This window comes from Zalophus californianus, chromosome 15 (genome assembly GCF_009762305.2).
Source record: "Zalophus californianus isolate mZalCal1 chromosome 15, mZalCal1.pri.v2, whole genome shotgun sequence".
In the NCBI taxonomy this organism is placed as follows: domain Eukaryota; kingdom Metazoa; phylum Chordata; class Mammalia; order Carnivora; family Otariidae; genus Zalophus; species Zalophus californianus.
The window spans coordinates 71,202,895-71,228,990 of NC_045609.1; the positions used below are offsets into that span (position 1 = coordinate 71,202,895).

At 46.4% G+C, this 26,096-nt stretch overlaps 1 protein-coding gene across 37 annotated transcripts in view; it reads left to right on the forward strand.

The window, feature by feature from the left end:
- Positions 1–26,096, forward strand: part of TCF7L2 (transcription factor 7 like 2) — a 196,671-nt gene that overhangs the window by 152,720 nt on the left and 17,855 nt on the right. For 31 of the 37 annotated variants that reach the window (XM_035724226.1, XM_027595549.2, XM_027595527.2 and 28 more), the window contains 3 exons: positions 18,267–18,399; positions 20,619–20,721; positions 22,714–22,800. In XM_035724226.1, the coding sequence (XP_035580119.1) occupies positions 18,267–18,399; positions 20,619–20,721; positions 22,714–22,800 (323 nt within the window). Of the gene's footprint in view, positions 1–7,411; positions 7,666–18,266; positions 18,400–20,618; positions 20,722–22,713; positions 22,801–26,096 lie in introns of those variants that run through there. The other 6 variants (XM_027595520.2, XM_027595534.2, XM_027595769.2 and 3 more) reach the window with 2 other exon arrangements.

Here is a 26,096-nt window from a genome sequence, read left to right on the forward strand (position 1 = left end):
GATTAAAAGTTTTGCTTCTCTAGATTGAGAGAGAATGTGCGTAAATTTCTCATGTCACAGAAGCTGATTCTTGACTGTGTACCATTTCAGATAATTCCTAATTAGAAAACAAAGTAACGGAGGGCACGAAAGCCTATTAACTTTACCCTGGGTTTTTGGTAACTATCAGGAAGAAATCCTACACAAAGATAAGGATTTCGTACTGACTTCGTGATAAAAACATAGAAACCTCATATAGAAAGGAGGCAACTTCTATTCCATAGTAGATATTTACTAGGATAAGAGAATTATAGAATAAAAGTTACGAAGATTATTAACCAAATTTCTACTTAATTATTTTAGCTTTAAGTACAAAATGGAAAGGAGAAAGAAGACAGTAAAATGTTGTCCGGAATTACCTGGCCCCGTGTCCCTTTTTCGCCACCACAATTGTTATGTTTTAGGGAGAGAAATGCAGAAGCCCCTATTGAAAGAAGCATCAATTCATATAATTAATTTTGCCATTGTAAAAATCATTTGTAAAATTTGCATTATTAACATTATCAAGTCACTAGTTGGTAAGACATCAGACATGACGAGAGTGAAGGGCAGCTTAGGGAGAGCTGGGCTTTAAACCCTCAGTAGATCCGAGTTAGGATCAAAGGCGCTTGCTTTATGTGGCTGTGCTAGACTTTGAAGTCATGACTGCACCTACAGCACTCATTTCATCAAGTTCACTGGTGTCTTAATAGCAGATCAATAAGTTTCAAAGTCGGAGAGTTAATTTGATACTAGTGCTGATGCAGTCGTGCTGGGGAAGCCGAGAGAGAGAGGCAGAGAAAGCTGCCTATTACCAACTCTGGTACAGAGTGCACAAAGATGCAGATTATGGATATATCCATGACCCTGAAAACACAGGCTCTGGCCAGGAATGGGCAAGCTGTGGATTAATAAAGCGAGGGGTCCTGAATTTAGACATCGTGAGTTATTTGGAAGCTAGTCTATGTTGAAAAACCTTCAGCTGGATACACATGTATGTGTGCTTGCCCGTATGTCCGTTTGGTATAGATAACAAACATGTGACAAGAGAAACACATGCACACACCTTTCTAAAATAAAGGGGAGATCTGCATAAGGACTACTGTAGGTTTTCTGGGATGATGTGGGGTGAAAAAAAGGTACAAAATATGTCTGTGGTTTTTGAAGGGAGTGTTGAACGTATGTTTGCATCATGGGGGGTTATGTTTATTTTTTTTTTCTTTTAAAGTAGCATCGGGAATATCTCCTTAAGTAAATAACTATCTAGGCAATAATAATTTGATACAAGTCCATTTTGATCCACTTAAAAAATTTAAAAAAGGACCTTTTCAGGAGAAATCTTAGCCCCAAATTTCTTCCCTTCTTTATAGCACAGCTTGATGCGCGTGCAAACACATGGATTCTTTCTTCTGTTTCTCCAATCCCTTATAAGATAACTTGTCTCACGTCTCCCCATTTTTATGATATGATACACTTTTATGATATATTCCAAAGGTTTGTTGGGCATAAAGAAACCAATAGGTAAAGGTGCTGGTAAATTGAAAGAGAGAAGAGAAGTTGGGCCAAGGGAGAATGTTTGTGTGTATGTTGGGGATTTTTCTTTGTTTTCAGTGGTTTTGTTTGGGTCCTTCTTACGGATAAGCATAAACATTGTGGGGTGTGTGGTAGAGATGACATCAGTGGCTATTATAGGAGGGGATTTGGGGAGGGTGTGTGTGTGTGTGTGTGTGTGTGTGTGTGTGTGTGTGTGCAAAGGGGAGGGTGTAAAGATCCAGAGTTCAAAGATGCAAATCGCTAGAAAGAAGAAACCTTAAAATTTTTTTTTTTTATAAGAACTTTACCATCTGTATGTACAGCACCGGCTTCCCAGCATCGAAGGTCAGATTCACACCCTTTTCGAACAAAACTCTAATTTAGAATGTTCATCTAAGGGTTGATAATGGTATTAGAAGGCCAGTGGGGTGGTCAGTGGGTGTTGTAGATTAGCTCAGTGGCCATTACGGCTTTACCTAGACCCCCACGATTCATTGGGTAAGATTAACCATCACATCTGTCATTTTATCCCTCTTAGTTCTCCCCTTTTTACCACATTTAAAATACGAAAAGGGGGTGGAAATATCATCTCGAAGACAATTTATATGGAGCAAGCCAATGAAGTACGCTATTCCTAAAACATCTAGGAAATCGCCATATAGATCCATGTGTGTATTTGTGTCTCATATGGTTATACATGATAGAACTTTGCATGACATACAGATGTTGAAATGATTTTGGTGAATTCAAATATTTTGGTTATGCCAGGTAAGCTGCAAGTTTTTAAACTTAATTCCTTTTCATTAGTCTTGTGTCTATGTTGTAGAGAAAGTTCTGTTTTAAATAATCTCGGAAGACATTTTTCTGCTACCGGGTTGATGGTTCAGTTCATTAGGCTTCTGTTAGTTTAATTTCTGGCAAAAGTTACACGTCAACTTTGCGGCACCACAAATTAGATAATCTTGGCTTCTCAGGAGTGTCCTGGGTTCTCTCTCTGTAATGGTGATTCCAGATCTGTGGTGTGTGTGAGCAGGCTTTCGTTGAGTTGTGTTGTTTCCTGTGTTTATTACAGAAAGATGTCACTGCTAAAGGGAATGTAAGAGTTTCTGTAAATGTAATGGTTCATCCTGAATAAAGTGAGAGAGACAGTGCTTGGAATCTGGGGAATAGAGGTGGAAGGAGCCGAGCTGATGAAGGTGTTTCTTGTCAAATTTGTGTAGGAATTATTTACCGTGCTGTCTTTCCTGGGCTGCTACAGTAAAAGTGAAGACATGGAAAATTATCCCAGATGGGACGAATCGCTTGTTCTCTGTTCTTTTTTTTTTTTAAGGAAAAGATTTCAGAAAAAAAAAAAAAAAGGTCGTCTTTTTCTTTAGAACAGTATGAATAAAATCTGGACAGCTGTCGAAAAAGATATGCCGTCTGCATTTTTTTTTTAAATTTCTAGCCGCCACCATAACTAAATAGCTTGAATAGTACATCTTTTTTTTTTTCCCCTTCATACATAATGATCTCTACTTCATTAAAAGCGTATTAATCTGGTTCCCAGTCTCTTGGGAGACACCTTAAGATGATGATATTGTGGGTTTTTTTCCCCCCGAATTGTTTAAAAAAAAAAATTCTAGCAGATTTGGTCCCTGTCAGTCAGAAATAATTGTGTTCTTAATCTTGTCCCTGATGGATGACTCGGAGTTCAGCAACGGGCCGGCTCCAATGACAAATACAATATTAATATTCATTAACTGCTTTGACAATGCTAATTTTGATGCAGTAGTAAAGGCCCTTCCAAAGTTAGCGGCCAAAGCATCAGAGCTGTGCAAGGTGGCAAGATAATTTGTGCTGGTTTGCTGAGCTGAAGGCTTTTAAAGTCTATAGCAAAAAGCTAGGTACCACAAACAAAAAAGAGAAAGGGAAAAAAGTTCTGAAGCATTGGAAGGCAGGGCTGCGGAAATAATACGATCACAGTCCGCTAAAAAATTTGACACCTCTGATGCAGTTTCTTTGAGTGAAATTTCTACAAAGTTGCAACAAAAAAGCATAGCATGGTAAGTCAGCACATTCTTGATTTTGTTTAATCTTTTTGATCTTTTCAATTATCGCTATTTGAAGATCAATAGTCATTTTTTCCTACTATGCTTAGAAGAGGCGCAGCGGTGGTTTAATATGTGTTAGGACCATTTGCTTTAAAGAAACACATCCACAAGTTTCGGTAGGTTTTTTTTTTTTTTTTAAGTTAGTCATGAAAAATGTTATACAGTAAATTGTTCTGAATTCCTTTACATATTGGTGTTTTTAATGGTATATTTTGGCTTTTGTATTTCCCCCCACCAAAAAAAAAAAAAAAGAATTCAGTAAGATAAGTAAGCTCTGGATGTTGTCAAGAATTTTGAGGGTACTTTCAGCAGGCAGAAAACTTAGGAGTGAAGTGGTTCTCTAACTTTATCTAAATTCAGCTAGTTTCCCCCCATTTCCTTCTATGAATGGCATCAGATAGCTATTAAAGCTTAATTTCACTGGAGAACTGCAAAGCATTACTTTCTCCAACTTAGGTGAACTTCTTTGGACTATTGAAATTGCCTTTATGTTTGCCAAGTTGGCAAACAAAATATCAGGCTTTGTTCTTTTGATTGAATGCCGGGTTGCGGGGGGGGGGGGAAGGAGTAAGAAAGCCCTGCCTTTTTTTTAAAAAAAAAAACACCCCCTCCCTTTTTTGGGGGGGTGGATTGTTGTGGAATCGGGGGAGATCCCAGTTATTGTGCCCTTCCCTATCAAGCGAGATAATTCTGTGAATGGAACTGTGCGTGAGCATCCTGTCTGGCGGCGCTGCCGGTGTGTGCTGCTCCCCTGTGCTGCGGGCGCGCCGCGCGGCTGCAGGGCGGGTGCTGCCCTCCAGTGGAGCCTGCGGCCGGCGCGGGCCGTCGGCGGCCATCGGGGCGCGCGGCAGCATGCCCGCGAGCCGGCGGCGGGAAGGAGAGCCCCGCAACCCGCTCTAGATGGTAAGCGGCCGGCGCGGGCGGGCGGGCGGGCGAGCGGGCGCGGGGAGCCGGGCGGGCGGCGCGCGGTGGCCGACCCGCTGCATCCCCGCGCGCGCGCCGCCTGCCGCGCCCTTGCCTGTCCAGTGCCTTGCATGCTCCCGGGCTCAGCCTTCACCCGGTTCGCTGTCACTTTGCAATAACTTTTAAGATTGATATCCCTTGACTGGTAAGGTGCCCGATGGAGTAGGTCTTTTTTTTTTCTTTTCCCTTAACTCTCTTAAAAATAATAATAATAACGAAAAAGAGAAAATGACAATACTTTTTTACTCCGAACTTTTAGCTCGTGACAATGCAGACCGGCTTTAGTCTTATTGTTGAACTCGGAAGTGACTGTGTGGGGCGGGGGGTTCGCTTCTTTTCGCCCACCAAGTTAAAGTCACAGACGCTCCACCCTCCTGGCTCCCCTCCTTCCTCCCTATCCCCAAATATTTTCGTAGAGGGTCCGCATTTTTCTACTTTTTGTATACATTCGTGCAAGACCCATTTCCCCTTCCGCCCGTCTCAAACTTCGTTATTTAAAAACAGAGCGCCAGAACTTTCGCTGATGCTGAGGGGTGAGGACCGTGGGGCGTAAATGGGCAGTCTCTCCGGCTCCTTACCTTCTTTCCCCAACACTTGACTGGGATTTCATGCTAAAGGCAGAGGAAGCTCTCGCTCTTTTTTGTTTGTTTGCTTTTGGTTTGGAGAAGTTTAAAAAAAAAAAAATCCCATAGAACTTTTCAGTATCCTATCACCTTTTGATTTTTTTTTTCCTGGAAATATTCTTCTGACACATTGGGCCACCCTGGGGACAGACTCGGGATAGGGCGATGGGGCAGCAGATAATCCGGAAGCAGTTTTTTAGGAGGAGTGAGTTTGAAGAAATTCGCCAGATTTCCCTGTTCTTTTTGAGGAGGAGGAGGAGGAGGAGGAGGAGGAGGTCTGTCTGGAATGTGTTGGCTCATCTTGCTGTTTCCATTTTCCTTGTCTTTTGAGAAAGCCAGAAAATACTGAGTCAAAGTTGCCCATCCTGTTTGCTGCACTTTATAAGTTATTGTTGCTGAATGATTGGGAGCTGTCCATCAGCGGGGAGGGAAACTTGCAGTTTACTTAAGAAATTGCATGTGGGACAAAGGCAGCTGGTGGAGTGCGGTGGTCCTCGTGAATAGAGGGAGGGGAGGCAATTAGGAACTGTGTGGTTGGGGCTTTTTACTTGTCAAACTGGAGGCTCATTGCTTTTGTTAACCGCCATGTAAAGGGAAATGGCAGGGTTTTGTTTTGGTACTAAGGACCTTAAAGATTGCTGCCTGACACTTACACAGGAAGGCCGGATAAGTCTAGAAAGAGGGGCCACAGAGCAGTATTTTTAAAAAGAAGAAAAGAAGAAAATTAAGAATTCTCACTTTTTGTTATCTTTAAGCCCTTCCAGCCTTTTTGTTTTGTTCTTTTTCTTTTGGGCAGGGAGGTGGGGTGGGGTGGAGTGAGGGTTATTAACTCATCTGGTGTATTAAAGACCAACGTCATGAAAAGGGTCCTATAAACAGCTGGGCGGTCGGGTCGGTAAATTAAAAACATCTCCTCGATGTTAGGTGTCCTGCCGCCAGAAGAAACCAAATCTTTGCCACTGGTCTTGCTTCAAGCAAGACAGATCCAAGATCCCATGTGGCAGCAGGGGGGTTTTCTTACCTGCATGCAAATCGGAGTTGTGTGTTTGCTTTTGAACAGGGTGAAATTATTTAACACTTGGGGTGGGAGAGAACCCGAAAGGCTCGTTTGGTCCTCTCCAAGTTTCTTCTATCTTTAACCCCCTCCTGGAGAAGCCGCCCTCCCTCACTCCCCTCCTTCATGTAAAAGAGGACGATTTCAGGCCTGTGATGTCTGAGTCTCTCAACTCCAATTAAGTTACACCCACACCAATGTACCCGGCCCTGGATCCTATGAGAGCCCCAGGAAAAGTAAGTTGGGTTCGTGGGATTTAGGGTTAGCCTTTTGCATTCCTTTGCCTTCTCTTTTCTCTGTCTCTGTCTCTCTTTCTCTCTCTCTCTCATTCTGGAGAAAGCTCACAAAACTCAGCAGTCAAAAAGCAAGTGACTGCTAGAATACCAGGAAACACAGGAAGCTACGTTCTTCTGCTTCCAGAGAGGTCAGTTGAAAATCTTTCCAGTGCAGTCTTTTACTCTAGAAAGAAAAGAGGGTGTGTGTGTGTGTTTGGCAGACAAGGCCCTACCAAGTATCACTCCCGTGTCACCATGACAAGAAAATATACTTTCCCTCCTCCCTCCTCCTCTTGCAATGCAGCCCTCTCTCGAAGAAGAAGAAATTTGTTTTGAGGGATTTGACAATCTTGCCGATAAAGTGCCTGCCTGCTGCGTTGGGTTGATCATTTTCCCTCATGGCTGACCGTAATTTCTTAGCTACTCTTAGCGGTAGCTCTGTCCCCTGTCCCCGCTGCCCAAGGTAACGGGTGAGGGAGGGGGACTTCGCTTAGGTGCCCTGAGCTGGCTGGGGAACATGGGCCTTCCCCCTTCCTTCACGGGTTTTGTAGTGGTGAAGATTAGAAACTAGAAGGAGGTTTTTTTTTCTTCTTCTAATAATTTAAAAGAAAATTCCATTTGCAACCAGTTGAACTAGATTATTAGGTTTCTTTTTGCTTTATTATTTTTTTTTTCTATTTTGGTTTTGGTTTTTGAGGGATGATGTGTGTGCAGGGGGACTAATTAGCAAAACAATGCTGGGCAACTGTGAGTGAGAACTCAGAGCATTTTGAGTCAAACCAGGCAGAAATTTGGAGCCTTCTCTCTCTTTCAAGATGCTTTTTTCCAGCTCTGGAAGTGAAAGGCATAAAGGGAGGGGAAGCTCGGAGGAAGAAGGAAAGTGAGAAAAGCAGTCAGGGAGGAGGAAAAAGCTGGCCCAGTCCCATCTTGAAGGTGCAGAGAAAGTTTTTTGTGAGGTGGAGAGAAAGAAGACCAAGGCTAGTATGTACCCTAGGGATACAGTTTTAGTGGGGATGGAAGATGTGAGTGGGAAGGGAGGGCCAGTGGCCTCCGGGCTCTCTCTTTTCCAGCAGTTGGGCAGTTGGCACTTCAATTTGAATTGCTGGGTGAGTAGTGGGTGTGGGTGTGCGTGTGTGTGTGGGTGGGTGTGTGTGTGTGTGTGTGTTCGTGTCCTTGCTTATGGTCTTGACCCTTAAACCTCCGTGCTTTTTTTTTTTTTTTTTTAAATTCAGACGATGGGAAGGGGAAAACAAAACCAAGAATAAATGGTCAACTCAAGCTGTGTCCTTTCCCTATGTACTTCCCATAAAGATGAGGAGGAGAGAAAGCTTGACTTTCATCACAGTCCTTAAGCTATATACCAATGCAGAGCCTGCAGAGCCGGCTCCCCAAGTTCCAGGAAGCTGGGGATCCGGAAAGGGGTGGTGGGGTTGAGGATTTCTTTTTTAACAAATAAATTTTTCTCCTTCACCCACCAGGGTGGGCTCCACTGGAAGAAAGAGAAGGGAGAGTGACGTTGCCTCAGAGAGGAGCATACTTTCAGAGCTTGAGACGGCCGAGCATTCAGGCTCTGACAGTAGCAGGGCTTCTGTCAACTGTATGTTTTGGTTTCATATTTAATGCTAACTTTCTGTTGCTCTGTCTTTAGTTTTATTTATTTTCCATCTCAAATTTAGATTCCGGCCTTTTAGGGCTACCGTCTTGCCCGCAGTGTCTGTATTTTCAAAAACTTAAACAGAAAACGTGTTCCTCAGAAACCTGAGCAGGAGACCCATGACAGCCCATTGTGGTGTTAATGATTAGGAAGAAGGTCCTTTTGCAACACCAGTTTGGGGCTTAGGTTACACTCTGCTCTGTTCAACTGTTGGGTCAGATCCTTTGCCACAGCTGTCAGGGCATTCTCGAATTTGGAGGCGATTCCTAGGGTTACTTTTATTACTGTCTTTTGTTGTGGAGTGGCCCAGCACAGAAACCTTTGCAGTGGTCAGCCAGCTCTTAGATCCGATTTTGGGAGGGGGAGGGAGAAAAAAAATGAAATCTACAACAGCCTGTAAGAGTCCTTATGTTGTCAAAATCAGGAATTAAATCCTGTATATCCCGTTAAAACACAAAGTGGTAAATACTTCCCAGGTATGGCTTGGTTTTCCTTTCTGGTCGTGTGCAACTTTTCTAGTTCAGTCCACGATTGTGTGACCTGTCCAGAATCGTGGGGAAAGACAGTGCAAGCTGACACTGCCAACGTCTAAGTTGTGTTGCCGTAAATTGCCCAGCCCAGCCTAGCCTCCCTTTCCGAGATTCCTGAAAGGTTCCAGAGCTTTGTTTACTCAAATTACTTGGGTTACTTAATAGCAGCCCTGCTCCTTTGGTGGCCGCTAACCCTCCATTCTTGATGTCTCATGAGAAGGGAGTTGTTTGAAAGGGTGAATTCCCGACTCCAATGACACAGATATTATGATCTTTGTATTGTCACAACAGGCTGCTGCGTCGGCATTTTCTGGAAGCAACAGAGCCTGCAACCTTATATTCTTAGGGAAACCTCCCTTTTGTGGTTTGGGGTTGGTGGGGGGCCTGGCTGAGCTATGTAATGGAATTCTTTCCTTCTGCAACATTTCGGAATGTGATGAAATCTTGCCATGCCCTCCAGATTACATACTTCTGCACACATTTGAAGATTTTTTTTTTTTTTAATTGGACTTTGCCTGGGTCATTCCCTAGTTACGTTAAACTTCCAACTCGACAGCTTGCTTTGAGAGGGGGTCGTGTCCTTTTCACGTGTTTCATTTATGGGGATGGTAGATGTCCTTTAAAGGATGCCCATGTTTGGGACGCTAACAGGGCAACTGAGAGCAGAACAATGCAGTACCACCTTTGCATCCGTCATTGCTGAATTCCTGCTGAATCCAGGGTTTGGGGACAGGAAAACGTTCATCCCTCCTCTCTGTACCTGCTCTTTTCTAGGGGAGAAATTCACCTGCTCTCTGAAGGAAACAGCTGTTTCACAGAGCACTTACCAGCCTCCATGTAGCAGGCATGAATTTCAAATCCAGTACTGTCTAGATTCGAAAGTTAGGCACAGGGTATATTAGAAAAACAAAAGACATTTTTGTACAGCTGGTCATTGTAAATAAATTAGAAGGGTGGTATCAGGTTTTGTTCACTACTTTCTTGAAATCCCCAGGATGTAATAACCATTATGTACTTAAAATTTACTCTAAATCAAAATTGGTGATTTCCTTTCCATTATATTCAGGAATCCCCAGATTTGGGGTTGTTGGGGTTTTTGGGGGGGGGGTGGCGGGTAGTCTGGAAATCATTATTTTTTTTTTTAAGTTGTTTTGAATGTGAGCTTTTGGATTTCTTCATTTGGAATAGGTTAGTTTTATTCCTGGCTCTGTTTTGAAAATCTGCTCTCCTAGAAACAGCTGTACCCTCTTACCCAATTCTCAAACATTCTCTGCAAACGTGGGACACTCAACAAGATTGATTATGCTAACACTAATCATTTAATACCCAAGTAGTAGAGAGAGATCTTTCGGGAGGGTGGAGGTTGCGAACTACCCGGAAATTACTTAGGGGTGAAGTGGTTCGTTCTTCAGCTCTGAGACCTGGTAGAGGATTAGGACAGTCAGAGGACCCCCGTTGTGCCTTCGGCACCCCACCCCCAACCTCTGCCATGCTGTAGCAGGTTCCTGGAGGGACACAGGCAGGACGAAAATCCTGGGAACTCACTGGTCAGGGGCCAGCCTGGACCGGGCGGGCCAAGACTTAAGCTTGCAAGTGCTTTAAAGGTTAGTTGGGGGAAGCACAATGGGATGCTTTCTTTTTACTGGGAAATAAATGAGAATGAGTGGAAATAAATTATGTTTAATGAACTTAACTGGAAGTAACTGTTCAAGAGCCTGCGAAAGCGCAGTGTTGCCGGGTCGGCCTTTGGCTCTTACAAAGCCAGGCAGCTGGAGCACATCTTTATTTTCCAGGTTAAAATGTTCCCCTTTGTGCGCCCACTCCCCCACCCTGACACCTCCAGCCCCTCTCCCAACCTTCCCCTCCTCCTTTTTGGGGATTAAGAAAAGGCCATTAAGAGCAGAATTTGGCCCCCTAGACCCTGAATGCTTGGCAGTCTCTTTGGTGTGTTACCAGCTGGGCGGTGATGTTATGGAAGGGACGGGGTGGGGGTGGGGAGACGAGGGCTTAAGATGGTTTCAGTTAGTTCTGTGTATATGCATATGTGTGAGAGAATTTGGAGGAAAATTGACTGCACATTTATTCTCTCTCTGCCTGCCCTGTTCAATCATTTCCCTGCGCGAAGAATTTTAATGCTTGTGTGACTATATGAGAAACTATGAGTCGGCAGAATTTTGTAGAAAGCAGGGAGAGCATCTCTCTTCCTCTTGCTGTACAAATGGATTTGATTCTGGGGTTGGGGGAGGGGGTCTGGCCATCAACAGTTTACCAGACAAACAAGCAGCACCCTGAGCGTCAGGCTCCCTCCGGTTCCAGAAGCTGTAATTTTGCAGCCTTGTGGGTGGGCCCAGGCATCCCCAGCAGCGCGGCCAGGTGAGGCAGGCTGTGTGCTGGCCTTGCAGGCTGGGTCTTTCTTTTCTGCAACTCGCAGGCAGCCCTCCTTTTTCTTAACCACCTCCTTTCTCCAAGCAAAACTCGGACCCTGTGAAGCCTTCTGTCTTCCTTATTATTTTCAGCACCAGTGCTGTTGCTATCAATATAAGCTTTGTCCAGGGAAACGACGTGCCCTTAGCTGGGAGCAGGCCCTGTGGGAGAAGCAGCCTTCGACCATGAGTGGGCTCTGGGTGCTGCGCTGGATGGGTCCTGGCTGGTTGGGCTTCCAGAGCTGTGGGGGGAGAGGGGCAGTCAAATGTTTGCAGAAGCCCATCTGGCCGAGGGTGGAAGCCCGCCCACCACCCTTCCCTGCTGTGTGTGTAGGAGCTTGGCAAGATGCGATAGCGACATGTTTGCTAGGTAAGTCGGGGCCCGTGCGTGCAGGCCTGCATCCAGGCTACCGTGTGCATCTCCTGACGTCACTCTCACGGCTGCAGTGGGTGCTCCTTGTCGGGGGAGTGGGTTGTCGAGGCAGGAGGGCTAGCTTTGCTGACCATTCCGCCACTCTGGTCCATCGCTTGAAAAAACAGGACTAGTTGAGTCACAGAGGGTTGTTGCTGAGTAAGGAACAGCCCCTCCTTCACCTCCACCCCCTCTCTCCAGCGGCGCTCCATGGCTGCAGTGACGTGCGACATCATTCATGTTTCGCTAGTCGCCATTGGCCTTGGTGTAGCCGTAGTCAGCGGCATCCCGCAAAATGCATGGAGATGAGCTCTAAACCCATTTTTTTAAATGTAAACCGGGAATCAACAGTGTCCCTTCCTGATGCGGATTTCAGCCCCTGGGAGGGCTGGGGAACCTAAGGCCACTGAAGACCTTCCAGGTCTGCCCTGGGGAGGGGAGAAGGCTGACAAATGCCCCTCTGTGCTGCTTTTGTCTTATTGTGCTGGGCTCCTCAAGGCACTTTCTGGCCCCATTTTTCTTCTGCAGAAAAGGAGAGCAATAGGGGAGTATTGAAGAGGAGGGCCGGCGGAGAGGCCGGGGCCAGCAATGGCTCTATTTGTTTTCAACGTCTTCTGATTAATAGGTTGTGAGGTGAATGGCAGGCTTTCATTCCCTTTGGGTTCCCCACAGTTACAGAAGGTTGAGGGGTCGGGGTTAGAGGAGGGGTAGCAGGGAGATCTAGAAGTGCCTGAATCAATCTTTCATTTGCCAGGTTCCAAATCACGAGCAGCGTTCGGACGGGTGTGTGGGCGCTTGACGATGAGGGTGGCACGGCCAAGTTGCAGAACACTGTTGCTTAAGGGTTCTCCAGAGGTCAGAGGTCAGCCACCGGGGTGCCCCCTCCCCACTCCCCCCACCGTAGTTGGATGAATACTTTGGGTGGAAGGGCTTTGTGCGCTTTGAGGGCTGGTAAAGGACTTTTTTTTTAAAAAAAAAATCATTTAACTATTTAGTGCTCAAAACCCGTAGAGCATAATGACCAGAACTGGGGAAGACTCTGCTCTGGGTAGCAGCCATTTCTCCAGGTAGAAAGCAGAAAGCCCTCATGATTTACGGTCAGATGAGGATTTTTGTTCCCTTTAAACAGATACTGTTTACTTCATTTAATGGGTTCGGGGTTTTTTTTAGCTGACTCTTTCTTAGTTTCTTGTCAGCTGGAACTGACTGGGTGCGCTATGTTTTTATCACCAGAACCCTGCTGGGCCCTGATACTGCTTGTGTCTCTCTGTTTGAGGTGCGGAAACATCCCATTCAATGTCTTTATCCCCCACTTACGCTAATCAGCCACACATTATAAAATCTCCTGCTAAAAGTACCTGGTGCCCTGTGGCGGGGTGTTCTCGCTGAGGCAGGGAGCCCTGAGCTACTCCTAACTTGGGGTCTGGGAGGGGGGCAGCAGGGAGCACTGTTTGCTGAAACTGGTCTAGGTTCCAGGGGCTGGTAGGTGGGAGTGGGAGGAATAGATCCCTCTGTGAGTCCTGAAGCATCTCTGTCCAGGTGGGAAGGTTGGCGCAGGCTAAGCTTGGGGTGCAGCTCACCACCTCAGCACGGCAGTGAATCCCATCCCAGCATCAGTCTCTGAAGGGCACCATGGGCCGGTGCCATCAGGCAGGTGAGCGTGAAGACCTGGAAACACCACCTTCCCAAGGCCTGTGACCTGGGACACCTACTGTGTGGAACTAATAAGAAATGCCAGCTACATCATAGGTATGCTGTGAGGATCGAATAAACTATGTCCTACCCAGCACCACGGCGGGTTCAGTGGCAAGGCTGCATTCAAAGGTGGCAGTGGTGAGCTGTGCTGGCGTTTACTGCAGAGCTTCGGGACCAGCAGCTGGTCAGTGCTCCTCTCTCCTGTTCTCCCTTCGGATCATCTAGACGAAGCGTTCTAGGTGGCTCCAGGGGTGAGTGCCAGGTGCCAACGGTGTGGGTGTGTATGGGCAACGGTAGCGTCACTCCCGGACCTTCTGTGGAATTCACGCTTGCTGCTTCTGTGGCTCGGAGAGTCCTAGTTTTCAACCTGTTCCTAAAGGGTTAGATACAGGTAACTAGGCTCTCCATGCAACTCTCCCGACCTTGAATGTTGGTTAGCTGTCACTGGAGGTAATGATTTTGCACCCCCTAGGCAGTTTTGAAGACCTACTTAATATTTAGATAAGGTAGTTACCTAAAAGGTACCTGGTTCCATGTTGCAGTTGTTTGCCTTGAATAGTGGACTCTTGTCTATAAAAAGATAAGAGGGGGAGAGAGGCATATTTCCGGCTGTTACCCCACCAGCATAGATTATTGCTTTCATTTAGATTCCCTGGATCATTTCTGGAAGGTTGTCTGTGTCCTTCCCCCAGGAAAGATACTTTTCACCGTTGGCTTTTCTTAGGGTGGTAACAGTTTTGAACACAATCCTTAAAGACCTCTTTAAAGAAGTGGGCACTGATCGGAGGGAAGGGGAAAGTCTAAGGGACATTTCCTGTTTGGGTTGGTTGGTGTTTCACTTATATGAACTCCTACTTCAAGGCCCTCACCCTGATTCTGGAAGGCCCTTGGTCATCTCTAGCTATTCTTATTTAAACTTAGAACTCTTCTGTAGGCTTTCTTATTTGCTAGCATGAGAAAGTGATGGTTTTTCTCAAAATAGATAAAAAATACATATATTTGTTAATTAAATATCACATTTTTCAGAAGAGCATGCACTTGAGGAAGGGTGGCCACAAAACCTTCATACACTCTTGGCCCTATAATAAACATCTTGCCTTTGAATTAAGGAGTGCAGTCTGTGGATGCATTTCCCTCTGGGAATTTCATTAGAACGTACTAGAGGGGTGGCCAACCCCGCCTTGCTCATTAGTACTCTTGGATAGTATTTTTCACAGTTTTTTTTGTATTGCATGAGTAGCTCTGTGCCAGGCCCAGTGTTGAACATTTTACAGGCATGAGCCTTAATTTTCACAACGATGCTCTGAGGTTGACCCCCGTTCTCATCTGGAGTTTGCAGAGACAGGACAAAACTCCTGAGACAGGTTGCACAGCTAGACCGGTCAAGTAGAATTTCCATCTGGGTCTTCCTTGCATTCATAGCCTTCACTCTTGGTCACTGTGTATATACCCTGGGGCTCTAAAACCATTTTTAAGGCACTGTACTTACAAAGTATAAGACTGGCTGGTTTCTGAAGGTCTGTCCAGCTTTGTTCTCTGATTCTGAGTAGACTCCATGTTAGTGGAGTGAATCTGTGAGACTGTGAGATCTCTTCCTCTAATGATTGCAGTCGCAATTCAGTGGCTCTTCGGCAGCTTATGAGTCTCACCACTGCCATAGGCTGGACGTGACAGGGGCTAGAAAGCTCTAGAAGACACAGTCTTTGTCCTTAAGGAACTTAGCTACAGTGGGACCAAGAAAGGTACATACGTGACTCCAGCCTGGATATGATGTGACATAGAAAGAAGGGACTGTGGGGTCCTCAGGCTGGAGAGATGGGGCATTGTCACAAAGAACATCCTCCCATGCACAGTAGTAGCACAAGTACAGGCAGGTCGTATGGGAATCGTGACTGGACCCTGGTCTCTGCAGGGACGACCGCATTCCTTTACCCTGCTTGTTTGGGAACCGGTCAGCCTGGAGAAGGTGTGGTTTCCCAGGGACCTGCCTGGCATACAGTCATGATCAGAAGAGAGAACCATGTCCCCATAGGGTTGCCATTTTCCCCCTCCTTAAGCTGGGCAGCAGTGGCTTCGAAACCACCCCCTTCCATGTTACAGAGTCCGACCGGACTGGAAAAAAACCTGTTGGCTAGACTCAAGTGTGCAAAATAACATGAAGGTGATGGTGTCCAACTTCTGTCAGAATGAGCCTCATGCATGTTTCTAAGAGGAAGAGGGAAAAGTAACTTTTAAATCCTATGCCTGGCGAGCACCACTGTTGCACGGATTCTATCTTCATCCTTCGCTAGACAAGTAGGGAAAGGTTTTCCCCGCATTTCCTGTTAGTCCTGCTTGGAAGGCAGCCATGGAATTTGTGCTTCTGAACTGTAGACAGAACTCTGCCTTTGGGCAGCTTCTCCCTAACAATAAAATAATAAATAAGAATAGTAAACCACCAGTCCTGTGTTTACCATGTGGTAGGTTCTGTGCCAAACTCTTACCATGGATTTTCTTGAGAACTAGGATTCGGGATTCGTGTTAGGACCCGGACCTCTTAACCCTTTGTGCTTGTCTGCGCCCATGTGGTTCTGTAGTCCGGGAGTCATGGCTGAACAGACAGAGCTACCATCTCTGGCACTCAGTAGGCTGACTCAAGATGCCTGAGTCCTGAGCCCAGACCCACTGAATCGGGTTCCTGCTGAGAGATTTCCTAGGCCCAGGCATCCAGATCTGTGACGAGCCTACTGAGAGAAGCTTGACTCCGCCGGAGCTGAGAACTGTCGGCTCCGCTGCCCACTACCAGCCCTTCTACCCCCATCCTTTGCTTCCTTCCATTGTTTATGGTGATCCTGCAGCCCTTCGGCCTCTAAGTGACGGTCTTCCCTGCTTTGGGTTATCGGTGGCTGTTCCTACCCATCTCATCGTTTTTCCACCCTCACTGTGAACTGTCTAGAACTGGTCTGCCTTCTTCCATTTCCACGGGTGTGTGTCTTTCCAACCAAACAAAAAAAACTTCTGGAAGGTGGCAGTAGTCATTTTCCTCTCCTCCTGGTGGCCTTCACTCTTCTGACTGGGCCTGTCCCTTCCTCTCCCTGGCTCTTCTTTTGTTTCCCCCTCTCCACCCCGGCGTGCAGTAAGAGTTCATTTGTTGGTTACTTTTCAGTTTGTCCTAAACAGAAATGTTCCCCCCAAAGAATCCTCAGTGCGTGTCCATAAGATGCTGGCCCTGGCCTTGAGGCAGTATTCCTTCACTCTGCTGGCTTTGGCCTTGTCCAGACCTTCAGGGCTGCTAGGGAGGTGTGACCAAAGCTCCCTCGGCTTTGGCGCTTTTCATTTCAGTGCTTTGATTGCAAACTGGTAATTCACAACATAAGGCTCTTTGAGCAGCTAGCTAGCCTTCTCTGAAAGTGTCCAGTTGTTTATGAGGATCGTTAAACCAGGCTGTTGCAAGTGCTGACTTCTTTTTCTGTAGTTTTTTCTGGAGCATATGGAGGAAGGCTGTATTTTACGTTCCAAACATGCTCATGAAAGTTAGAAGCCCCTTTTAGAGATGCCTTCCCCACAATTAACTGGGGGTGAGAAATGCTCTTTGTATATTATACCCGTTCTTTACTCATTTAAGAAAAAACAAAAAAGGACAAGAAGAAAAATGCAAAGCAAAGCTAAGTGCTGGGTGGTCCCTGAACTCGAGAGGCACTAGTGGGCAGCACTGAAACCTCTCTTCTTTCCTTGTAATGCAATTCCTTTTCCTTGATGTTAATGCAAGTTGTGCCTTCCTAAAAGTAATAAAAGGAAATGAAGACACGTTCCGAAATGAAACTTGACTCTAATCCATTCATCATCTAATACTAGCCTCTTTATCTTTGCTGGTACCTAATCTGGTTAAATGTCCCTGTTGTAGGATTTTAGTGAAAATCCTCTATGGGGAATAGGGTTTTTTTGCAATTGGATTACTCTCAGTAAATGGCCCAGTAGTTCGCTTGTTTCAGCTTCATTTTTTCTTTGTGGTCTTGCTGGTCTAAGTTGCAGCACAGCATAGTGGAGGGGGTGGGGTGGACCGAGAGGGGGGCGGGTGGGGGAAGAGAAGAAGAATTTGGGAAGGTCTGGTCATGGCAACTAGAAAAAATCTTCAAAATGCTTTTTTTTCTTTTTTTCCTGCTCTTTCTACCTATCCACCCTTCCTGAACATAAAAATGCTTGTACTTTATTTGCTAGAACTGCCCGTTTCTAAACTGCACCCCTTTTATTAACCCAATTTATCATCATCCAGTTAATTTATTAGCATTCCCCCATGACTTGCTAATGAAATTCCTAATGAATCAGGGCTGCTGTAATCTGCATAAAATATGCAGGTGCTTGCCTGGCGGTTTAGGGCTTTCTGGTAAAGTTCATACTCCCAACCAGACCAGGAGTGGAGCTTTTCATCCGTGCTGCCCGCAAAGGGTCATAGCAGGCCCGCTGGTTGCCAGGGGCAGGGAGCAGTTAGGAGCTGGGGGTGGTGGATAGGGCGGGAGGGTGGGTGGGTGGGACTTGGGCCCTGCTGGGTTTCTTGTAAGGGAAGGTGTTCCTCGCCTGTTCCCTGGGAAGCCTGCTCACCTCCTAAAGGTCCCTCTGGTGGAGCCCTGGGGTCAGGAATCCCCCCCCCCCCCCCCACCACATGCAGGACCACAGTTGGCCCGGTAGATTAAAGTCCCCACGTCCGATTTACCTGCCGGTTAGAAAAGTGCACAGTCGGGCTCCCTGATGGGGTGGTGGTGGAGGAGGTATTCTTAAAGCCAGGCTCCATAGGGAGGTAAAAACGGAAGCGTGCCTACCCAGAGAGCGGTCTTTACAAATATCTGTTAGTTTTAAGACATGGGTGGGGGCCGGGGCTGTGGGTGGAACGGAGCACATCTTACAGAATCCGGGTGGGAGGACGTGGCCCCGGGAGACCCGGGTCCTGGGTTCGGAAGTCTCGGGCTGCCAGGAACCAGCTTGATGGTGTCCTCCTCTGTTTCTTTCCCGCCCACAGTCGAACAAAGTGCCAGTCGTGCAGCACCCTCACCATGTTCACCCTCTCACGCCGCTCATCACGTACAGCAATGAGCACTTCACCCCGGGAAACCCACCTCCACACTTACCAGCTGACGTAGACCCCAAAACAGGTAGGCCAAGCGCTTGGTGCCAAGAGCGCATGCTGGGTCTGGGGCCGCCTGGCCTGCTGGGATTTGGGGCGGGCTGTGGGCAACGGTGGAGGGACTCCTGTTCCTCTCCGGGGTGTTGAGAAGTTCTTAGGGGACGACAGAGACTGGTGAGGGGGTGGCTTCCCCTGTCCTTAGAAGCCCATGTGTAGCCCTAACAATCTTTCTAGAGTTCCGAATACCCCCCAGAAGGGCTGGCTATGAATCCCACACTGTTTTTCAGGAGTAGCTTATAACTAACTCCCAGAGCCACAAACAGGCTTGGAGGCATCTCATGGCCTCCTTGTCAGCAGCTTGGGGTTACAGGAGCCCTACAAGCCTGGCTCCCCAAAGCCCTGGTTCCCTTAGGGGCTGAGGGACTCCAGACACTTGATGATGACTTCTTGGTGCCACATCACTGGGTCCCGCATCGTCTTTGCTGATTTATCTGGGTTCCTCTTCTCCTACAGTTATCATGGGTATCACCAAGCCCATTATACAGATGTGAAAAACAAGTCCATTGTGGAGCAACCAGTAGGGTCTCAGGTGGAAGATGCCACGTCATCCTTCAGCCTTTACGCTTTTCCTCTCCCTTCCATCCCATGTACCCACTGACTGCTTTTTCCCCAAAGAGGGAAAGAGAGGGCAGGGTTACTTGTAACCCTCCCTGTAACAAGATTTCAGACAAGCAGCTGGCCACAGCTCCTAGCGGGATGGTCATGGAAGAACAGCTAAGGCCAGGACAGGCCGGGCGGTGCACTGGCTGGGGTCTCTCTAACCAGCCAGTTAATTAGAAGGATGAATTTTCAGTGGCTATTCCGTGTCACTTCATCAGATGGGATTATTTGGTGTCGAGCTGAGGTAGATTGCCCGTTCATGCAGACTTCGCTGCCCCTGAATGAAGCCACACATGAGCCGGTTTTCACCAGCCTCTGAGCCCCTTTTGTGCTCGTGGGGGACCCAGTCTGGTGCTTGGATGGCTGGAGGAGGCCGCCAGCCAGCCCCAGGCTCTGCGAGTGAATGGCAGCATCAACGTCTCATTTAAATAATGGTAGTACAGGGAATAGCTTTTAAATGGTTATCGTAAAACATATGATTAACGTCTGCAGACTGTTTACTTTTCCTCTGCGAACATTCTTTCAAGTGTGCAAATGGCTTGGTGTAGGGTCCAAGACCAGCTAATCTGTTTGGTTTTTGTAATAGAGAGAAAGCTATGTCTGCATGAAAATGTCACCCAGGGAGACTTAACTTACAGATTAAAAGCTTCCTGAATGAATTAAAAAAAAAAAAAAAATGGCATAGTTTTCATCCACAGACATGCAGCTCATTACCTCCAATACTGCGTTACTTCTGTAGTATTGTTCGTTTTCTTCCCAGTTCAGCTGCTTAGGTCAGTTCCTCTGTGTCAGAATTGCTCCCAGCGCTCTTGCTTTGCTCAGGATTGAGTGCAGGATGTGCTCCTGTGGAGTAAGTGTGCGGTGGCTCAGGTCTTCAGGATGTGCTCAGCTATGTCACGTGAGCGTTCCCAGCTCTCAGGACGCAGCAGTCCCTGGTCAGCAGCTAGGGCTGGTTCTCCCAGCTGACTGCCTCCAGCGAAGTAGGTTCTAGACCCGAGCCCGCTGGTCTGCTCAGTTCAGATCCTACCCTGGAGAAGAGGCTGTGGCTTGTGATGAGTTTCTGCCACAGCTCATCCTCAAAGCTGAGGTGGAGACATTCTAGAAGAGTTACTTTTTTTTGAAAGAAGGCAAGAGTCACCCTTCCAAGAGCCATAACTGAAAAGCCGTTATTAGAAACCTAGAGGAGGTGACTCTGGTGCAGGCAAGTCATCAGAATTAAAAGGAGTGGAGGCCCAAGCTGGGAGGGCAGAGAGAATGTACACGACTCGATCACCTACTGTGTGCCAAGCCCTTCAGGTTTTCCTTTAGTTTCAATAATCACACTGATCCCATAAGGCAGAAATACCCAAGATGGCATTTTCGGGGTCTGCGTTTACCCATCCACCTAGAAGGAGATAAACCTATTCGTCAAGGTAGGGCGGGGAGAGATGCTGAATGAAACTTACGCACGACTCTTAATGGTCATAGCTAGCAGAGCTAGCTCTGCTCATGGAAGAGGGGTCTCCGTCCTTTCCCTGTTTCCATCCCCTGGCAGTTTCTCTTTCCTTCTCTCCTCCTTTGTACCTAAAATGCCACTTCTTCCCCCAGGAATCCCACGGCCTCCGCACCCTCCAGATATATCTCCGTATTACCCACTGTCGCCCGGCACCGTAGGACAAATCCCCCATCCGCTAGGATGGTTAGTACCACAGTAAGGAGTTCCATTTTTTAATTCCCTTTTTGTTTCTTACATGGGCATGCTTATTATTTATCCTGTGTGTGTGTGTGTGTGTGTGTGTGTGTGTGTGTGTGCGCGCGCGCGCGTGTGCATGTGTGTGTTTTGGAAGACAGGGTTGGGGAGGGAGGGCCGCAGGGGTACATGGGGAAGATGATCGCCAAGGTGCCCTGTGGGGAAGCAGGAAAGTCAGTGGCCCTTCAGATGGGCCATGGAGGAAAAAGGTTGTTGATACTTAGCATTCTGAACTCACAGTCCTCCAAGACTCTAGGTTTCTCTCTGTGAACAAAGGTGTCCTTCAGATACTTTGGGAACTGCCGAGGCTCTGAGGGTCATGGCTCTTCGGCTGGTGGCCGACCAGACTGGAGTCCCGTCGTTGGTTTGAGGCGGCACAGGAGTGGGAACAGGCCTAACATCATTTTGAAATCTAGGGGTGAGATTGGGGGGTGATTCTCTCAGAAACCCCTACCCCCTCACCCCATCCTGAGGGTTACTCCCAGGGTTGGCAACAAGAGTGGCCAGGTCTGTCTGGTGAGACAGACAGTTTGCAACCAGCATCTCTCTGAGATTCTTGGTTCACCTGATTATGAGGGGCGGGGGTGGGGCATCGGGTATCCCTGTGCCGGCCCATGGGGCCTTCCTGAGTGTCCACCAAGGTTCCTGGCAGTGCGCAGGGCACCAAACTGCCTTTCACAATTTGTCTTCCCATCACCCAGCCTTGCTTCTATAGTCCGTCCATGAAGCTTCCTTGGACAGCTTGGAAAATGTGTGTTTCAGAGCCAGAGTAGAAAGGCCTTCGCTGCCTAACCATACCGTGCACGAGTGCGTGTAGGCATGAAGTATCCGTTTCGTGATTGTGTTCTTGTGTATGTAGTGTATGTAGTTCTCCATGTTTATCAGTGATCTCTACTCTAAAAAAACGAGGACAATTTGTTGTCATAACAGGAATACGTCCTGGGGAAAACTCTGAAGTTTGGGTCTTGGGGAAGAAAGACACCCTTTCATAGCCTTAGAGAAGATAAGTTCTAGAGTAGTTCACCTAGTATTTCTGTAGTTGAACACACTACCCTGGGTCGTGAAAAATAGCTTGTATTCTGAAGTAGCTAGTACAAACTACTGACCATGGGTGTACTTTCTCTTGGTTTTTTTTTTTTTCTCCTTCATTTTGTTGGGGAGGGTAGACGCGGACGTGAGCTTGGGTCCCATTTCTTCCTCAGAAAATGGGGCCATTTTCTTCGAATAGTTCTCTGGCATCCCTTGCCCCGTTCAGCTGAGGGGGAGATATTTGAAGGCTAGATAAAAAGGAATAGCCAACTCAGACAACCCTCTGTCAGAAAAAGTTGTGTGTCTTTCATGAGGATGCTATTTTGCATGTTGCTGTATTTTTTAATTATTGTAATGAGGTGTGATTGTCTATTGGTTACCCACAATTCTTCTTGGGGACTCTCCCCCCGGTAACTCTTGTCAACACTTGTTAATTTGACAAAAGGCTACAAATTAAGCTCTGTTAATTTAATGTTTTCTCACCGAGATCTAAATACCGAAAGAGGCCCAAAGCGTAACTGAAGTCCTTTGATTCACTGTACTTTATTTTGGTATAAATTTACATTCATTATTGTTTTCCTTTGGATGTGTAGCCCTCAATTAGTGTGATGGCTCCATTAAAGCAAGCGAGACTTCGCCTTTAATTATTACAACAAAACACCTAGTTTCAGCTTGGGGAGAGGGTCTCTATTGACATAAGCAGAGGTTATAAAATTTAATTAGCCATTCCTATCAGATTTATGGCATTCAAATTGTTCTGTGTTTCTTCCCTTTGATCCTTCCTGTACAATCCCCAAGATTTTTGTTCTGATCAAATGAGAATAAAGCTTACTGTGCAGAGAGAACTTTCCCTTTTTCTTCTTTTTCTTTTCCCCACCCCCACCCTTGTTTGCACTCTCTTATTTTGTACCCCCCTCTTTATAGGCAAGGTCAGCCAGTGTACCCAATCACGACAGGAGGATTCCGCCACCCCTACCCCACAGCTCTGACCGTCAACGCTTCCATGTCCAGGTGAGTTCCCAGAACCGGGGCCTCCAATCAAGTCAGCCATGGGGGACTTCTCAGAAAGTTCTCTAGATGGCTCCCAGGCCATCCAGGGGCCACTCCTTCATGTAGTCCTAATGGTCTAAGACCGATAGGGCATTAGGCTTTACTTCTAGAAAATACTGAAAAATAATTGATCTGAACGTCTAAGGTAGGTGATGTCACAGTTTCGAGGTTGAATCTGGGAATCAACGTATTGAGCGGTATTTTTTTTTTTTTTTTTTTTAAGAATTTAAAAAGGTGGGAAGAAGTAGTTAGGACATGCGGAACTTTTTAAACTGTTGTTTCTCTGTTGCCCTGTACTCGGTAAGAACGGAAAGGGTGGAAGTAATTTTATTATTACGTAAAGGAGAGTTTGAGGAAGGGTGTAGTCTTTTCAAAATTCAGATTCTTCACTGTCAACAAGAAGGGACACCCCATTCCCAAACATCCCCCCTCTGTAAAGTAGCACTGCCCCGCATAGGGAATTTTTTAAGTTTTTTACTAGCCACAGTTTTAAAAAGGTTAAGGGGGCAAGGGGAACCCAGGTGAAATTCTTTTTAACGATCTATTTCATTCAACCTCATATTGTCAAAATATTCTCATTTTGACATGTTAGCACTGTAAAGCAACTATTAATGGGATTTTACATTCTATTTTGTACTTTCTTTCTTTCTTTTCTTACCTTTTTTTTGAAATCTGGTATGTATTTTACACTTAACAGCACATCTCAATGTGGACCGGCCACATTTCAAGTAAGCCACATGTGGCTGGTGGCTACCACCCTCGCCTGTGCAGCTCTAAGTCTTGGAAAGTTAAAAAAAAAAAAAAATCTTGTGTGTACAGAACAAGAATTTGAAAGGAACCCATCAAATAACCAGCAAAGAATTCCTACCCCCCGACAAAGGACATAATGATGTTTGCTTTCCTTAATAGGGGGGCATCTTCAACTTCTAATTTAAATATTTTGGGTCACAAGCTCTACACTGACTTCTCATACTTTGTATGAAATATTTTGTTGTGTTTATTGGATAAAAACAGTGACTGCTTCCTTTAAAAAGAAAAGTCGTGTGTGTGTGTGTGTGTGTGTGTGTGTGTGTAGGTGTGTGTGCATTCATATATCTTGAAGCATATAAATACGTGTGTATCACACACACATGCACCCACATGTGTGTACCTGGATCTTTCTAATCCCCTGTTCTCCTTTCCTCCCTCTAATTAATTCTGGCTAATTTTTCAGTGAGTGCTAGTTTATTTGCAAACTGGTTGGCAGCAGTAGGCTTAAGTAGTCACTAATCGCTCCTAATGATAGTTTTATTTTCTGTTCATCTGATTTTCAGTCAAGTTAATTAAATCGGTGGAGGTTTAGACTTTCCTGATGGGCTACAACAAGTAATCCATTTTGATGATGGCCCATAATTAAATCAGCATGCATTACATGGCAAGGATGCTGTCCCTAGCATCTTCCCCCAATCTCCGTGGTCCGTATGGGAACCCAAGACCGGAGGGAGGGTTGGAGAGACAGGACGAGCCAGCCCCTCTTCCTGCTTACAGAACAGTAATTTTGGTGTGGGGGAAAGAGTAAGAATCACATTCATTAAGAAAAACAGGCTGTAGTCTACCTCCCATTTGTAATTAGGCCATGGAGAGGACGTAATTTTAAAGATCCAGTCCTCGTGTGCGATGAATGATCTCGGTTTCAAAATCCACACCAATATGGGTTAGGCGGGAAAATGCTTGTGCATCCTCCTCTCCAGTGAGAGGAGGAAGGTTATGTTCATTAAATAATGTCATCACCACCTTGCAAAGCCTGGGAACGAATTGGGAGTCTCCCAAGAGGAGAGCTGCTTCTGAGAGCAGCTCCTAATCCACCGCCCCATCTTCCCCCAAAACCATCATTTATCATTGCCCCTGATTGTTTTTCTTGTTTGTTTATTTGGTGCATTCGAGAGGTTAAAAGCAGTGAAGGAATGGTCGGATAGAGATTGGGGTTAAGCTTATCGATCGAATTATCATTAGGAGGTTAGCCGATGATTTAGAGGTGGGCAACAGGGGTGGAGGAAAGGAGGGAGACAGTGGGAGGAAAGGTCAGGGGCTCAGGGTGCAAGGGGGAGGCCGCCGATTCCCCAGGTAGGCCTTATGAAAGGTAGCTAGTTAAAAAGCGTATACAGCAAATTAAATACATTATTGTGGTAATGGGGCGACAGAAGTATAGGTCTATTATACTTATGGCAGTTATAGGAAATGTAGGCAGCTTGCCCTGTTCCAGAACACCCTTTGATATTCATTCTATTCAGCAGCCGGGGCCAGGACTTCTCAGAATTAAGTGATGGGTCATTATACTTTAAACACCATGGAGAAGCCTAGATTGGCAATTAAACAGCTCTTGCTGACACTCACTTGTGCCACCCTGTGACCCCCTTTAGATTGAGATGTTGGAGCTCCGGGCCCTCAGCCTGCTAAATTGGTGCAAGGCTCTTCTCCTGACGAGAGCAGGCTCTGAAATCTGCCGGCTTCAAAGGGAGAGAGATCATGTATAAACCATAATGTGGGTGCACCGTGGCTCACAAAAAATAAGGCAGGAAGAGATGAAATGTTACAAGTGCAAGGGGGAAAATGAGAGAATAATGACAAACCTAATGCAACTCAAAGCAGGATTGTTGCACAGGAAAATGCATCCCACTGCTTGTGCATAAAATCAAGGCCGGCAGATGACATCCAGTTAACAGAAACGTGTCAACAGTGAAGTAAAGTGAGCGTGAGCAAGAGAGGAGCCCCTGAGACAGCCAGAAACAAAAATTAGTTGTCCTTAACAAGTTAAGGTTCATCATTATATTCTGGCTCGGAGCCATAAAAGCAGACGGGGGTATATAATGAGCTGCTTAGAATTTTTAGGGTGTTTATTGCATTTCATGAAATAGTTGTCTGCAGAAAGGAATTTCTCAAGCAGCGGTGTGCGTGTAGCCCCCCCCACCCCTAACACCCCATTTCTTTCTCTGCTATACATTTTTCAGGTAGATGAATGTGTTTGTAAACTTGGAAGTGTTCATTCCTCATGGCCTGTACTGGAAATTTGGCCCCACCCCAAAATGTGCTCAGACTGTGGTAGCTACCTGTGGTGCTTGGTGTGTGTGGGGTGTTTGCGTGTGCGTGCGTGCCCATGCCTGCGTGCGCGCGCGCACACACACAGCCACCCCACACACACATACACCATACACAACACAGTGTTTTTCTGTCTCTCCCCTGCTTCTCTCTCTCGCTCCCTCGCTCTCTCATGTCTGTAC